This window comes from Mastigoproctus giganteus, chromosome 6, assembly GCF_048544385.1.
Source record: "Mastigoproctus giganteus isolate SK-2022 chromosome 6, ASM4854438v1, whole genome shotgun sequence".
NCBI lineage: Eukaryota > Metazoa > Arthropoda > Arachnida > Uropygi > Thelyphonidae > Mastigoproctus > Mastigoproctus giganteus.
Window position 1 is genome coordinate 50809905 of NC_143580.1, and position 16880 is coordinate 50826784.

At 38.3% G+C, this 16880-nt stretch overlaps 1 protein-coding gene across 2 annotated transcripts in view; it reads left to right on the forward strand.

The window, feature by feature from the left end:
- Positions 1 to 16880, forward strand: part of LOC150084235 (WD repeat-containing protein 44) — a 380944-nt gene that overhangs the window by 346055 nt on the left and 18009 nt on the right. For both annotated transcript variants that reach the window (XM_090375960.1, XM_090375961.1), the window contains 2 exons: positions 6905 to 7006; positions 13454 to 13569. In XM_090375960.1, coding sequence (XP_090232086.1) covers positions 6905 to 7006; positions 13454 to 13569 — 218 coding nt within the window. The remainder of the gene's footprint in view (positions 1 to 6904; positions 7007 to 13453; positions 13570 to 16880) is intronic.

Here is a 16880-nt window from a genome sequence, read left to right on the forward strand (position 1 = left end):
TTGTTCATCTACAGTTCTCTTTGAAAACACGTAAATGTGGTTGTCATCATCTACCAGTTTTCTTTTGCCTCTTATTGACGGAACACTTTTTGCCATTGTACGCTCAGGATTAATCAAGATGCAAAAATAATATGCAGGTATTGCACTGCCTGCGACGCTCAGCTTGTTCACGCAATGCACCGCCAATAGTGAGGCGATGAAAACAGCAAATGCGCACTGTCCACTGTGCCAGGAAATGTGAGGAGAGCCAGATGCAGGAACTTTTATTGTTTGAATTTAGACAAATCAGAACAAGATTCACCTGTTACTGAAAAGACTCATAAGATTAGTCACTGTTCCCCCCCCTGTCCGTCACTAACCACGTGACTATCGCCCTCACGGTCTAGTATGTATTCTTTCAATTGTGAAAGGATTAATAGTTCCGGTTAATCCTTTCACAATGGGAAGAGAATCCTGAAGACATACAAAAGGGGAGAAATTAGTTTAAAAGCTATGTGACAATTTGTACACAAATGTAATTTTGAAAATTTGTTCAGAAAAGTTAAGAGTTATCGGAAGTTCAGTTCGAGTAATCGAGAGAGTTTAACATTGAATCTCCTAAAGGGGCTGGGGCTTCAATAAAAATTCGAGTTATCGAGAGTTGACTGTATTTACATTTTTGTAACCTACTCATTATCTACAAGGAGTGAAATGTGGGGGGGGGCACTTTTCCATAAATCAAATAAATGATCTAGTATACGACATTTTTTGCAGTGATTGTGACTTGTGTTATCAAGGTTCTATGCGGTTTCCTCTGAATTTTCGTGTTAATCAACACGTGGCCTCAGTTCGTGCTTTTCTTCAGCAGGGTTAGAATTAGCCTTTCATACCGTTAATGAAAACATACTTTTTTATTTAACGAGGCCAAAATACTTAGTGTCCAATGTAATTATACAAGATTATTAATTGCAGAAACCGTGGAAATTAAATTACATGAGAATTGTGGTAATGTTCGCTGGCCATATCTAATCTTCGATTCATGGTCTTTTATGCACATGCGAGAAGACAAATAATCCCTATTTAAGTTTCATGTTTACCCCTATTCAGTAATTTTCATACCTGTGATCACAACGTATGGTCGAAAAGTGTTGTCAGCTTCAGGAAGAAAAAATAGTTTTGCAATTTTTTCGTTAAATTCTTTTAATTTACTTTTTACTTTAATGTTAGATTTTCAATTTTTTAATTGTTTTCATTTTAATTTCTGGATAGTATCATATTGAGGTAAACTCTCTTATTCTTTTCCAAATATTGAATATCAACGTAGAACGTATTGAGCATTACACCTCTGGTTCATACTGTCTAATTACTAACTTATATAACCATCCAGTGCAGTTTCTCAACTTTTTTTTTTTTTTTCTTTGAAGATGGACTACTTTTATATTTGAGGTAACAGGCCATGGACCGCGAAAAAGATTGGACTCTACTGCTGTTATATTAATAGCTATTTTTTAAATACAGTGTGTTTATGCTTAACATATGTAGTATATGTCAGGTTGTTATAGGCATCCCTGTTAATGGGATTGTTGCCTTACCACAATAAAGCTGTTTTGTTGTCGTGGCCCACTAACCACTTTCTTAAGTTACATAAGTTGCATTCTCTATTGAATCTATCAGAAAAGTCACACCAGTAGGCACATTGGTGTACATTGACCACCATTTAGTATTTTGGTGAAAATAGGCAAGAAATAATTTGAATTGATGCACACTTTCATCATCGCAAAAGTGGCTTTCCAATTCTGCTTTGAACTTTACCAAACTCTCTGCTTTAACCACCATTACAGACAATTTATTCTAGTAATCTACAATACACTGGTAAACTTCATGAGATCCAGCTTTCCCTCACCCATCCCCAAAATTCTGCATTTGTGCCCTTAGTTCTTTTCTCTTCTACAAGTGAAAATATACCTTATTTATTCGTTTTACTGATTCCTTCAGAGTCTCATACTATGCCCCCCTCCCCCAAGATTAATTGCTAATTTTTGCAATGAACACCTTCTAAGCCATTCTTCATATGGTTGTTGACTGAAGTCAATGTAAATTAGCATCAAAGTTATTTAAGAATGCCATTCCTATTCAGATGGTCCTGTATTGTATCATCAGACTTACTGGTCTATAGTTGCCTATCATGTTTTGCACATCTCCGCAAGGGAGGTATAATAGACAGTAGAGACGTTACCACTTCTCCAGCTAGTGGGATCAATCCAGAGTCTGATGAAGATGATCTGATTAACATCCCCTATGGCAGTAGTTCCCAACCAGTGGTTTGCGAACCCCAAGGGGTTCACTAAAGTGTTCAAGGGGATTTACACTAGAAATTCTGTAGTGGTGTCTGCTTAGATTTACAGGTCTGCATGGATAGCACAGTGGTATCATCACTATCCTTCCACCACTGGGTGGAAAAGGCTCTGGTTCAAATCCTGTCGATGTCGCAAGGAACTTTTATTGGCTTACTCCTTGGCTGAGTTAGTTTGTCTCGGGCGTAGATAGCAAGTTTTTTTTTTTTCCAAAAACTGGGATTTTTCGTCTAGCAAAACAGACAAATCATCAGAGAACACACTCAATTTACACAATACACATGGGTATATGTAATAGCTTACCGGGTGACCTGAATATAATAGTTAGCTTTTGGTTTGCTTAGATTTACAGTCTACATGGGTAGCACAGTGGTATCCTCACTGTTCTCCTCGCACCAGGTGGAAAAGGCCGGTTTCAGATCCTGTCGATGATGCAGGAATTTTTATTGGCTTACTCCTTGGCTGAGTAGAGAGTGCCGATTTGTACCGTAGGGGTCAAGATGAAATGTCACATGAGAAACAACACAGTCCACATCAGTAGCATGTGGAACGTGTTGTCCCTCATCATCTACAAGGCAAACATCAATGATTTTTTCTGTTTTCTGAAATGAATTGAAATATATCATCAATTCTGGACAGGTCTCTGTAATAAAAATGAAGTGGTTACATTTCTTAGTTATTTAATTGCATATTACCATGAATATGCACACTATATGCACCACTATCCATAACACACAAGCACACACTACTTTGAGTCCATTGCTTTGCTACTCTATGCTGAGGCATTATTTTAGTCTAAATTTAATTTAAAAACAACACCCAAAACTAAGAACTGTTAAAATAATGCTGCACTAATCCCACTTGTATGATAGCAGTACAAACTATGTTGTTTTAGATTATGTACAAAGGGTACTAGGAAAGTTTTGCAATACAGCTTTGTTTATTTAATTTTTTCAAAGTAATTTCCTCTACATTCAATACACCTCTCCATCCTCCGAAACCAATCTTTAAACCAGTTCTGCCAAGTTTCACTAGGGAGTAAAGCACACTCGTTGTCCCAAGCCCGTAGAAGGTCCTCATCACTGGAAAACTGCCTCCCTTTTAGCTTCATTTTCACATGCGGGAACAGTGCAAAGTCGCAGGGAGCAAGGTCTGGACTTTAGGGAGGGTGCTCGAAGTTTCAGTCCTGTCGTGGTCAAATATTCGGTGCAGGCTTTGGCGCGGTGAGCTGCAGCATTATCGTGATGGAGGTACCAGGTGTCATTCTTGACTTTGGCCGCAGGTTCTTCATAGATCCAATGAATTTAGGCAGGCATTGTTCAGTATACCAGTTATCTGTGACTGTCTTCTGCGTGTCCAAAACGACACATTCCACAATTCCACTCGATTTGAAAAATACAGCTATCATTTTCTTCTTTACAGATCGGGATTTTCTGACAATTATGGGTGTGTCGTCATCATCAAAGACCCAAACTTTGTTTTGAGCCTTGGTCGGCAGATCGTAATAGTACAGCCAAGTCTCGTCACCTGTCACGATGTTGTTCACATACTGAGATTGTCCCTTATCAAACTTTTTTAACATCTCCCGGCACCAAGTCACACGTCGTGTCATCTGCTCTTCAGTCAGTTGATGCGGCACCCAGAGAGAACAAAGTTTCTTCACGTGCAAATGATCTTGCAGAATCGAACGAATTGCTGGTGCATTTAGGCCCAAAGTATCCTCTATCTGTTGGTAGGTCACTCGCCTGTTTTCGTCAAGCATTTTCCTCACAGCAGTAACGTTTTCCTCCGTAACTAACATTCGTGGCCTTCCCGGCCTCTCAGAATCCTCCAGAGTGAAATTTCCCCTTTGGAAATCTCTATACCATCTGAATATCGTTGTACGATGTGGACAATCATCATCTAGTGCAAGAGTCATTTCTTCTAAGCACTGGTCTATGGTTAAACCACGCACGAAATTATACCGCAAAACTGTCCTTATCTCATTTCGTGACCACGATGCCATCGCAAGCACTTTACACTCTCACTACTAATGAATAACTGAGCCCATCGACTTGGCGCGGCGGCTACTATGCACGTATGAACATGTCTCAACATGCAGCAACAAGCAGCTTCCTGTGATTCATTGTTGCGTCATATTGCAAAACTTTCCTAGTACCCTTTGTAATGTACATTACATTATTTGTAGTTTATAGACAGAGTTGTTTGTTTGTTGTTGTTTGGTTTTTAGGAGCATTAGCAACTAAGGCCATATTGCTCCGGGATATGCGGTGGTCATTCCCTGACCTTTCCGCATCCTCCATATTTGGTGGTGACGGGCTCGAACCCCCGGTCTAATCAAGAAGTGTGTGCTATGCACTGCTGCTCCTTCCCACCTGGCTACGGAGGCGCCTATAGACAGAGTAAAACACTTATAGACTTCTAATATAACTATACAGTTACAGAATTGTGTAAAAGACTACTACTAAATTATGCTTATGTGTTTTTATATCGATGCCATAACAATGTGGCAGACTACAACTTTCATTTATAAGCAATTTTGAAAACCAAGGAAGCAACAAATTAACCAACTCTATCAGATAAGCACAAGTAACAAGTTGCACTATTAATTTTATACAAAAATCGATAATTATCAGCTCTCAAAAGCAGTCCGTTCTCCATTATCTTGACATCTGGCATTTTCACAGCAACAACAGTATAGAGTCTGGTCCAAAAAAACAATTACCATTGCATGCACCTAATATACATCTGGATCATAGGATGTGTAGAATTTTAGGCAATGTTTTCCAAGAAAAAAAAGTGTCTTATGGTATAAGAAAATACAGTAACCTGAATCATCCACATTATTCTTCCTAGCATTCCTGCTTTGGAGTGCAGTCAGTTGGACTTAACTATTCATACATACACCAATGAGCCAGAACATTATGAACTGTGTGCACGGGTCGAGACATGGTATAAAAAAACACCTAATACTGAGCTCCGTTAATCAGTGTTACTCTTGTTCTTCAGATGGGAAAGGCAGTGGACTTAAGCGAGTCTGACAAATGCCAAATAGTAATGGCCAGATGACTGGGTCAGAGCATATCCGGAATGGCACGGTTGGTGGGATGCTCACAGTCATCCTACCAAAGTACCTACCTACCAAAAGTGGTCTGAGGAGGGGAAATCCACGAATCGCCGGTGAGGCGTTGGACAACCACGGCTCATCAGTGCTCAAGGTGAGCGAAAGCTCTCCCGGATGGTACGTGGCAACAGAAGGGTGACTTTGGCGCAGCTCACCAATTGGAATGCTGGTGACGGGAGTAACATGTCACAATGCACAGTACATCGAACCCTGCTGAAAATGGGGCTGCATGGCCACAGGCCGCTCCGAGTGCCCATGCTAACCACGGTTCACCGGCGACAGTGCCTGCAATGGGCATGTGAGCATCAAAAGTAGACCTTGAATGATTATAAGAAGGTCGTCTGGTCTGATGAATCATGCTTCCTGTTGCAACATGTGGATGGCCGGGTACGTGTATGTCATTTACCTGGGGAAGTGATGGCCTGGATGCACCATGGGGCGAAAACAAGCCAGTGGCAGCGGTGTCGTGTTTTTGGGCGATGTTCTGCTGGGATACCTGGATCCAGTCATCCATGTGCTGGGCACTCTGACATCTACCACCTACCTAAACATCATTGCTGACCAGATACACCCTTTCATGGCAACGGTCTTCCCCTCTGTCAGTGCAGTCTTTCAGCAGGATAATGCGCCATGCCACACTGCCCAGATGGTTCGAGACTGGTTCGCGGAACATGAGGAAGACTTCCTGGTATTGCCCTGGCCTCTAAATTCCCCAGACATCAATCTCATCGAGCATCTGTGGTTTGTGTTGGAACAGCAACTCCAATCTGCGGCATCTCAACCACGGACCTTACAGGAGTTAAAAGATCTGCTGGTTACGTGTTGGCACCAGATACCACAAGACACATTTAGAAATCTTGTAGCGTCCATGCCTCACCGGGTATGAGCTGTTTTGGCTGCACGTGGAGGACCAACATCATATTAGGTAGGTGGTCATATAATGTTTTGGCTCATTGGTGTAACTCTTGCCTATGCTGACTAATGTTGAAACAACTTTATTATATATTTATCATAAAGTTTTAAAATCTCTGAATTACTTATGTATTCTGTTCCCAACCTTCAAGGGTTCTTCACTTAACTGTGTGTATGTGCATGCATGCATATGTGTGTGGCTGGTTTATTCCAAGTTTGTAGGTTATTACAGGGAATGCCTTGGCATGGTGGGTTTAAGTCAAAGCAATTACTAAAAGGATGTAAAATTAGTTGCATAATCTAGGCTATTCTAATTCTCTTGTTTGTTTTTTATTATGTGCTTTTCAAGTGTTCCGTTAACAAATCAAATGACTGACAAGAATTTCATATTAAGGATTTTTTTAAAATATTTAATAGGGGGATTTATTTTATCTTGATAATTTTTAAAAAGGAAATACTATGCTCCATATTATTTGTTTATATATCTCAGTATAATATTATTCTTATTTATAGTCCCATGTCATATATTTTTCAGCAATTGAAGTATTACACGCAGATCCATGTTCGCTCCACAAGAGGAAAGAATGCACAGGGAAGAAAAATAAGTGGAATTGAACCAATGCCAGGAGAAGATAAAGTAATATATAATAGATGCTTTTAATTAGATTGTTAATAAAAAAGCATTTACCTTTAATCAAAAGTATGAACTGTATGAGGTCCATTCAATTAATAGTTAATCAAACAACTTAGTCTCCTGGTCATCGAGGGGAGCAGTTTAACTGGGTTGCTAATTAACCAGGGGGGATTGGTGATTTAAATGTCTTATTATAAATTACAGTACCTGTTTACAGTAATTTATTTTTAAAAAATATATGATGGGAAACATTTTTGTAACATATTTGCCACCAAATGCAAGCATTAATACAACCGATGAACCAAGGGGTGATTCAAAATTTTAAAGAAATTTTAAAAAAAACTTGTCACATAAATTAAATACGGAAGATAACTTACCATTTTGGAAACATGACAGTATCGAATGCAATTTGTGGAATTTCAGTATCGTGGACATTGAACAAAAGCACATCACAGAAATCTTTTCAGAAAATATTACAAGTGCCTACAAAAGACAGCGTTCTTAGTGACAAGATTAATAATGACTATAATATTGATTTAAGACAGAATGAAGGTTTTGAAATTTTAGATGAAACCAGTTGTTGAGTGGTTTAATTCAGATAAAAATTTAATTTGCCATAAATGTTGATGACAAAATAATACATAATGTTATGAATGAAGATGAACCAGAGATGGACTCAGAGGATGTTGAAGAAAATCTTCAAAAATCTTATCTACCATTGGTGTCTGTCACCTGATAATTTATATGCATCCCATGCATTTTTTTCCTCTTCCACAATTCTCATCAGTTCATCTGACATCCATTTAGGCTTAAACCTTGAGCAGTATTTCTTAATTGGTATGAAAAGCCTGGTAGCTTCCACGATTAATTCCTTGAATGCTTCCCATTTAGAATTTGCTGTTGGTAACATCATTAGTTGGTCCCACTGAATAGAATTTAAAAAGTGTCTGAGACCACTGTAGTCACCTTTACAAAAGAAAACAACCTGCCCTTTACCCTGATGGTAATTATATCTTTAAGTAAATCCCACATCAGTACACTGCGATCACTGCCACCTAGTGATTCCATTATCTGCAGATTCTTAATTCACGAATAATCACTGCTCATAATCAGATCAAGAGTATTACTCCCTTTAGTTGCCTCCTGAACATGCTGATGTAGAAAACAATCCTGCAATAAATCCACAAAAGTCTTGCTAATGTATGAGTGACCAATCCACAAGTTCCAGTCAATGTCTGGGAAGTAAAATCCCCAATTATAAGACAATCTGATTTACTGGCCCACTCTATTTCTCTGTACAGTTGTTTGTTGTACTCATCAGAGTCATTAGGCCTATAACACACTCCTACTCTCCACTTGGTTTTCCCAGTGCTTATGTCACACCAAACTGAGTAAACATTGCACAGTCCATCTGTGTCAACTGGATGCACTTCCTTAGATTTTATGTGTTTCCTAATTAACAGCATAACCCCTCCTCCCTTCCTATCCTTTCTGTACACATTGTACTCCCCAGATTTCAATTCTGCATTCCTTATATCTGTGTGACACTACATCATTGATATGCCAACAATATCCACCTTTGATATTTTGACCAGCACTTCAAATTGATCAAATTTATTTACTATACTCCTAGCATTGGTGTACATGCAAGTATACATGCAAGTATACATGCACCTATTCTTAGTTACCCTAACACGGCCCGTGTATTTATTTGTTACATGATGACTCCCGCCAGTCCCCGAAACCCCCAGCATCCCCCTCTCCAGGCCACTGCTCATTGTAATGGAATCAGTGCAAGGATCGCTTCACCTCTACCTGCAGCTACTTTTAGTCTGCGAATCCCCCCGAGCTAACAGTTCTCTAACACTGCCTTGAGAGCATCAGCAAACACCATTGCACTCCTTCTATTTAAGTTTATTCCATTCCTGTAGAAGTACTCTCTCCTGTAAACAAGCATAGATCATGCTGGGAAAAAGTCTGTCCCATGAGCATTGCACAGTCTCTCCAGGGCAGAATTGCAGATGCTTTCAAATTTAACTCTAACTCATGACTTTTTTTTCAATATTGACCTGTATTCAATATTGTTAAATAAATCTGCAGATCTCCTACTCTTAATGCCATTAGTGCCGACGTGTACAACATTATCACTCTTGGTGCCCTTAAAAAATGATATCTGCTCTACACCATCATCAACTTTTGCCCCATCAGAGATACCTTGGTCCTGTTCCACCTATCCTTTTTAAACAATATACAGTAAACCCTCAGGGGTTACGTTCCTGACAAATGTCGCGAATACCGAAAACGCGAATACTGAGTTATGGCTCCCATAGTAATAAAGGGGTTCCGTTCCAAAGTATGAAATATATAAGAAAAACTAGTCTAAAATTTTGTCTATGTATGTATTATATGTACCTTCGTAATATGACTATGTACATAGACAGTACATAGTGAAATGCAAGCATATGGCATCAAAATGAAAATAAGAAACAATTTAATATTAAATGTAATATTTATTAGAAATTTCAAACAAATCTTTCAAACCAGCGCCTTTGCTTGCTAGCAAAAAAAAAATCATGCCAGTGCTATCACTAGTTTCGCTAAAGTGTTGATAAAGGAGTTTTGCCTTTTCGCGAATGATGAGTGAACTTAATGGAATTTTATTTTGAGTTCGGTCTTCTATCCACAGATTTAAAGCTTTTTCCATTTTTTCTAATTTAACATCACGAGTTACAGAGCAAATTTTTTAAACAATTAGCGCGTTTTCACAGACACTACGGCAGATTTTTTCTTCCGATTTTTTGATTGATCGTACCGTTGACTCATTGATTTTATAATGTTTTGCCACTGAGGAGACACTTCACCATTAGAAATTTTGTCTAATAACTCAATTTTATTCGCTAATGTCATCACCTTCTTTGATATTTTCACATTTCTCTTTTTATTCGTAGCCATATTTTTGTAGGGGTTAGAAAGAACTTGTCCACAATAAAGTCACTTTCTTCCGTTAACACACTTGAAAAAGTCTGTTTTAGACTGCAAAATGATAGATTTATCATTTTTGTAAGCATATCAATTTATAAATTGATAAATTTATTCAATTTATAAACATATAAATTAAAAGCAAACGACGAAACCTTCCATGACAAACGCATAACACATACTGAACAAGGATTAGCGAGAAACATCCACGCTCGCGATTTTGTCACCCCTCTCCCCCACCCACTGAGCGCTGTTTTGACCGGGAAAGATAATTTTAGCCACGCACATGTTTTTTATGGCAGAAAATATTCACGGCGCTTTAAAATTCACATTTTTTTAGGTTTCATTTTATATTAAATCGGCGATCGCGATACCGCGAATAGCGGGGGTTTACTGTATTACCCGTCTCCCTGACAACAGAGTCACCGACAATATCTGACTCTTGTGGGACCAACGCATTCTGCCTTGAGATTGCCACTGTGTTTCCTGGTATACAAAAGTGAGCTGTGGAGTTGAGTTGGGCAGCTGAGAGCTTGGTGGGTTCCCCATTTTAATACCTTTAAGGACATCTACCCAACTCTTCAAACTCTTATCAGCATCCATCAGAACAATGAGTTGGTGCCTAATTTCTTGACACTCTCTGCACCTAGCACGTGCAAAGACATCCTCCTTGGCTAGACCATGTCCTGTTCCAGAAATTTCTACAAACCTTTCACAAGTTGCACATTTTTTTGGGCTGTTATATGTTGGGGAATCGCTGCCCTCGGTTCTACCCCAAGTCACAGCACTCTTGCTACTTTGTGCCTGTTGCTTTGCTGCTCTAGTGGGGCATGATATTGAATACTATTGATTAACAATGAAAATTAATAAGATTAATAAATTTAATTAATCAATTATCAATACTACACTATCTAATAGCTTCCTAAATGCAGTGATACATATTACGCTAGAGCTACCTATTTACCAGAATTAAAAATTTGAATTCCCTACCACTCACTCTATACTCTAACGATGGTGGCAAGATTCGAACAAAACAACAGTTTTACATATATTAAGTAGTAACCTACAAAATCTTTATCTAGATAAAAAATAAAAATAACGACCGTAACTAGAACTATAAAGCTACTTATAAAGTATAATATGATAAATAAAATGGCAGAACACTTATGCTTTTTTTGGAACTTGTAATTCACAGTTGAAACTTGTAATGACAGTGAGTGCCCTCTATATAACTATTTCAAATTGATGTTCAAACATTGGGTATAATGGATTATCTGTCACTTTTGATAGTTCAGTGCTTTCCTGTATCTCCCGTCTCACATCATCCAGCGGGGCAATTCCAGCAAGGGTATATAGCTTCTCAACTGGAGTAGCCTTTAAGTAGACAGCATTCAATGGTACTTTTATGCTCTTTGCATGTGTGGAATGGCACCAGACTGGGCTGGCACATTCAGCAGATGAGTAGCATAATGCCAAGGCGTTCTTAAGGTATTAGGCTGTGCACCCCATTTTGAATTTGTCTGGGTTTTTTTTTTAGAAGATTGTTGCATGTAGTGACCATCTGTTTAATGTTTTCACAATGTTTCCTGTATGTGAAGTCTCAGTCTAGTGAGACGCCCAGATATTTTGGGGCATCACAATGTTCCAAGGCAATACCCTGCCACTTAATGTCCACCCTTTTGTTGGCAAGGTAGTTTTGCAGGTGGAAAGCACAGACTTGGGTCTTTGTGGAGTTGGGTGTCAATGATTATTTTTATAGTAGTTTGAGAGTTGTTGGAGTGCTGCAGCAAGTTTACCCTCAATCTCTTCAAATGTGTTTGCTCATTGTTGTCCAATGGTTTCACTTACGAAGATAAGATCCAGGTTGTAACCTTGCCTCCATCTCCTGCTTGAAGGATGCTGGTAGTTTTGCATCATGGATAATGATTAAATTATTTGTTTCTGCCAAGTCTCAGTCAAGGTTTAAACTGCCCACCTGTTATCATCTGTCTCAGAATAGCCCCTGCTGATGCTATGGCTGTTGACATCTCAGATGACAAAATGTATTTTCCCATCTTGCTGAAAGAGTCTTTCTGGGGGCTCAAAAGTGGCATCTGGAGGTTTGTAAATTATGGTAACAAAGCGTTTGTCCAGTTCAATCATCAGCATTCAAAATTATTGTCTGCAGAGCTCACTGTTGAGGCAACCAATATTCCTTCCCTTGCGAAGATTGCTCTGCCATATTTCTCATGTGGTCTTTCACATATAATTTATATGCTCTTCATGTAAGGGCACTGATGACTTGGACCATGTTGGGTTTCTTGGATGCAGAGTATGTCACACTTGGAATTGGCACATAGTTTATGGAGAAATTCTTCTTTACCTAAAGAGAGAGAGAGAGACCTTCAATATTAATGGATACTATTTTAATAATAGGTCCTGAGAGAGACTGCAGTTTCTCATTATTATCCAAAGTGGTAGTTTGAATAAATTTAGAGAGAACTAGACAGATTATTAGAGGATAGACAGATGAAGTGACTAAGGTGTTTTTTTTTTTTTTTTTTTGTGATATGATATGCCACTAGTGATCTTAAAAATCTTGCAACCGTTACTAAGAAGGAACATGATGCGAGAAAGAAATGCTTATACTACACCAGCCAAAAAAAAAAAAAAATTATTCACCTCTTTTGCTCATTCCTTCTATTTATTCATCTAGACTTTTAAATTTCTTGAAATAACCCACTACCACAATAATAGGGGAAATGGGAGAAATCCCAGGTGCCGTCTGACACGAACATACCACAATAATAGGTTGAAGGTTATTCGACTAATCAGTCATGCTCTGGCTGAATGCAAATTTTTGCACATCTGTTCTGCTACCATCCTTTATAATTTAAATATATGACTCTCTTGAATATATAATTTCAGAATGAGTAATGCCATCAATATTTACTTCACTTGACCATTTTGAAACCTTATATACTTTACGTAGAACACCATGTAAATGCCTAATTTTCAGAGACTGCAATTTAGAGTAACCCAGTCTTTCTTTTTATGCCCTCAGTTGACCTTACTGCTTTTTTCTTCTCTCTTCACAGCAGATCTGCGCTCTTTCTAAAATGACGTTTCAAAAAATGTACGCAATAAGAATAAGCCCCAACACAAAAGAAGACCCCTTCTGTGTTGGGGCTTATTCATTGAAACTCCATATTTCAAGGAGCATTGTGCAGAAATTTGGGCTTAATATTAACAAAATTTGATTCAACCTTTTATTCAAAAATGTTGATAATGCACTACATTTTTTTGGAATTATGGATTCGTATCTGTGTATGTATTATATGTAGTTAGTTTGAAGTAAAAAATTGATATTCTTTCAAGAGTAACTTTATATAGGTTTGGCTAATATTAATTTATTTATTCAAAAAATAAATTGATATTCATGTTGGAATGGAGCATTTGATTTTGATAACATATTTTTTTTTTTTTTTGCAGATACTTGTAACATCTAATGATTCCCGAATCCGCTTATATGACTTACGTGACTTGTCTTTGTCCTGCAAATATAAAGGATATGCCAACCTTAGTAGTCAAATAAGGGCAAGCTTTAGGTAACACTTATGATATAAATTTGTGCTCACTGTTAATGATTAACCTGGTGGTGGTGGCTGGTCACATGACATGTATCTCTCAAAAATAATTCCACTGTATAAACCCTGAATTAATGATTAAAAATCTGAAAATTTTTCTGGCTTCCTAAACAAATTTTATTCCACTATTTTTTGAAGTGATTTTTAAATGTTTTAAAACCATTAAAAATTGCAAGATCCTGTCAGGTGATGCACTACACTAGATACCTATTTGTGTGGTGAATCACCTAACAGGTACTTTTGGTACACAGCATCTGAATAGGCACCAACATCAGAATGAAGTTTTGAATTATGTGTTTTTTATAATTCATGGTTAATTCTTTTTCCTCTCTATTATTTGTTTATCTTAGATCCATTATGCATTAGCAACCATTATCCATATTCTTCCACCGGTTCTTAGCTTTAGACTTTTTCCCTTCCTTTGTCACCTGTTCCTTTTTTGGTCTTCTTTAATATATATATTTTTTTAACCACTTTTTCTGATTTTCTTAATTTAACTTCAGAACAGAGCCTTGCTGCAACCATGTTCTTTTAAATCTTCTTATCCCTTGTAACCTTGATCGAGACTGTCCATACCCTCAACCTTACTATCTAGCTAACGCTCTATTGGTACAGAACTAATCCCTCTCTAGTTATCCTTGGACCTTAGTCCATATTCTTTTATAAGGCTGCCATCCTCTGCCTTGCATCTTTCCTGTAGAAGTAGTAGTAGTAGTGGCATGTGATGCAAGAAAGCAAGTGTATGAGCTTATGCAGCATCAGCCAAAAAAAAAAAAAAAAAATCACACCATTCCCTCCAAATGCCTGTCCAGTTATTCCTTAAATTTATTCAACCTATCAACTTCCACAACGACAGAAGTTTGTTCCAGCAATTAACCACCCCCTGGCTAAAGGCAAATTTCCGCACATCTATTCTACATCTGTCTTTGCTTAATTTGAATTTATGCCCCCTTAGGTTCGTAATCTGAACAAGTGGAAGGAGCCCATCAGAATTCAGCGTGCTCAACCCATTCAAGGCCTTATACACCTCAATCAGATCATCGCACAGGTGCCTAGTCTCCAGCCACTGCAATTTGCAAAACTTAAGCCTCTCTTGGTAAGAGGATCCCTTCATTCCCCTCACCAATCTTGTTGCCCTTCTCTGTACACGCTCAAGTAAATCTACATCCTTCCTAAAATGAGAATTCCAGACCTGTACACAGTATTCAAGGCGTGGCCTGACCATTGCCTTATACGGAGAGACAATCACCTCCTTTTCCCTGCTAGTAAAATTCCTGTCTATCATTGACAAAACCCCATGACCTGCCCTGGCAGCCTGTCTGCATTGCTCAGAAAACTTCATATCTGACTGCACAATTACTCAAAAGTCTTTTTCATTTTCTACCACCTTAAGTGTAGTACCACACAGTTGGTACGTTCCTCTGGGGTTACTTCTACCCGTATGCAGTACTTTGCATTTGTCAAGGTTAAACTTCAGTTGCCACTCCTTAGCCCATCTGCCCAAATTATCTAGATCCTGTTGCAGTAGCACACTGCCATTACTGTCATTAATAACCCTGCAGCATTATAGCCAAAGTAGCTTATGCGCCATCAAACCTCCATATCAACAACAACTCTGCCAACCTTTGTATCATCTGCAAACTTCGACATTAAGCCTGATTTACCTTCATCAATATCATTGATAAATATACAAAACAACAGTGGACCTAACACTGAACCCTGTGGGGCTCCACTAATAACATTATTCCAAGAAGAGCAGCACCCATTGATTACCACACTCTGTCTTCTCCCACTTAACCATCTTTTTATCCATTGTAGCAACTTACCCTTAATACCATTCTGCTCCAATTTGTACAATAGTCTTCCATGCGCAACAGTGTCAAAAGCTTTCCTGAAATCCAAATATATGATATCAAAATTATTTTTTGCATCCAGTTCCTTTGTAACCACATCATAATATCCTATCAAATTTGTCAGACAAGACCTTCCCTTAACAAACCCATGCTGTGTCTGAATTATTGCTGCAGTCTTGTCTAGATGATCCTGCAATGCATCTTTAACCAGCGACTTCATTATTTTACCCGGAACAGAAGTTAAACTAACTGGTCTATAATTATTCATGTCACCCTTCAATCCTCCTTTGTGAATTGGGGATACATTTGCACATCTCCAGTCCGTGGGAACCTCCCCTGAGTCCAAAGATGCTCTCATAATTATGGCTAAGGGTTTGCTTAGTTGCTTTACCACCTGCTTTAATATAACTGGATAGATCCCATCCACCCCAGGTGCTTTTCTTATGTTTAACTTCAACAATTTTTCCTCCACTTTGCTTTCAGTTATTACAAAATCATTAAGTATCCTGCTACAATTTGATAACCTTCTGCCATTTTCAAACCTTAATAATTCCTCATGTGTGAATGTAGATGCAAAATACTCATTCAGTTTGTTTGCTATCTGAGCAGGATCATCAACAGTCGTACCATCGATGTCAAGTGGACCAATCAGATTCATCCCCTTCCTTTTAGAGTTTTTATAAGTAAAGAAATCCTTGCTGTTTTTCTTAGCATCTTTTGCGAAGGATTTCTCGTAATCTGCCTTCACCTGCCTAACCTCCTTTGTGACCTGATTACAGACTAGCTTATATCTGCCATAGGCTTATGAGTCGCTTGATAATTTATATGCATCCCATGCATTTTTCTTCTCTGTTACAAGTCTCATTAGTTCATTTAATAACCATTTAGGCCTAAACCTTGAACAATATTTCTTAATAGGTATGAAACTTTTAGTAGCATCCATGATTAATTCCTTGAATGCTTCCCACTTAGAATTTACTGTTGGTAACATCGTCAGTTTATTCCACTGTACTCACCTTTACGGAAGCAAAAACCCTTTCCTTTACACCTGATGATAATTAAATCTTTAAGTAAATCCCACATCAGTACACTGTGATCACTGCTGATAACCAGATCAAGAGTATTACTTTCTCTGGTTGCCTCTCGAACATGCTGATGCAGAAAGCAATCATCCAATAAATCCACAAAAGTCTGACTAGTGTGTGAGTGACCAACCAACAAGTTCCAGTCAGTATCTGGGAAGTTAAAATCCCCCATTATAAGACATTCCGATTTACTAGCCCACTCTATTTCTCTGTTCATTGTACTCATTCGAGTCATTAGACCTATAACACACTCCTACTCTTATTTTTGCTTTCACAGTGCTTATGTCACACCAAACTGACTTAGCAGTGCACTGTTCATCTATATCAACTGGAT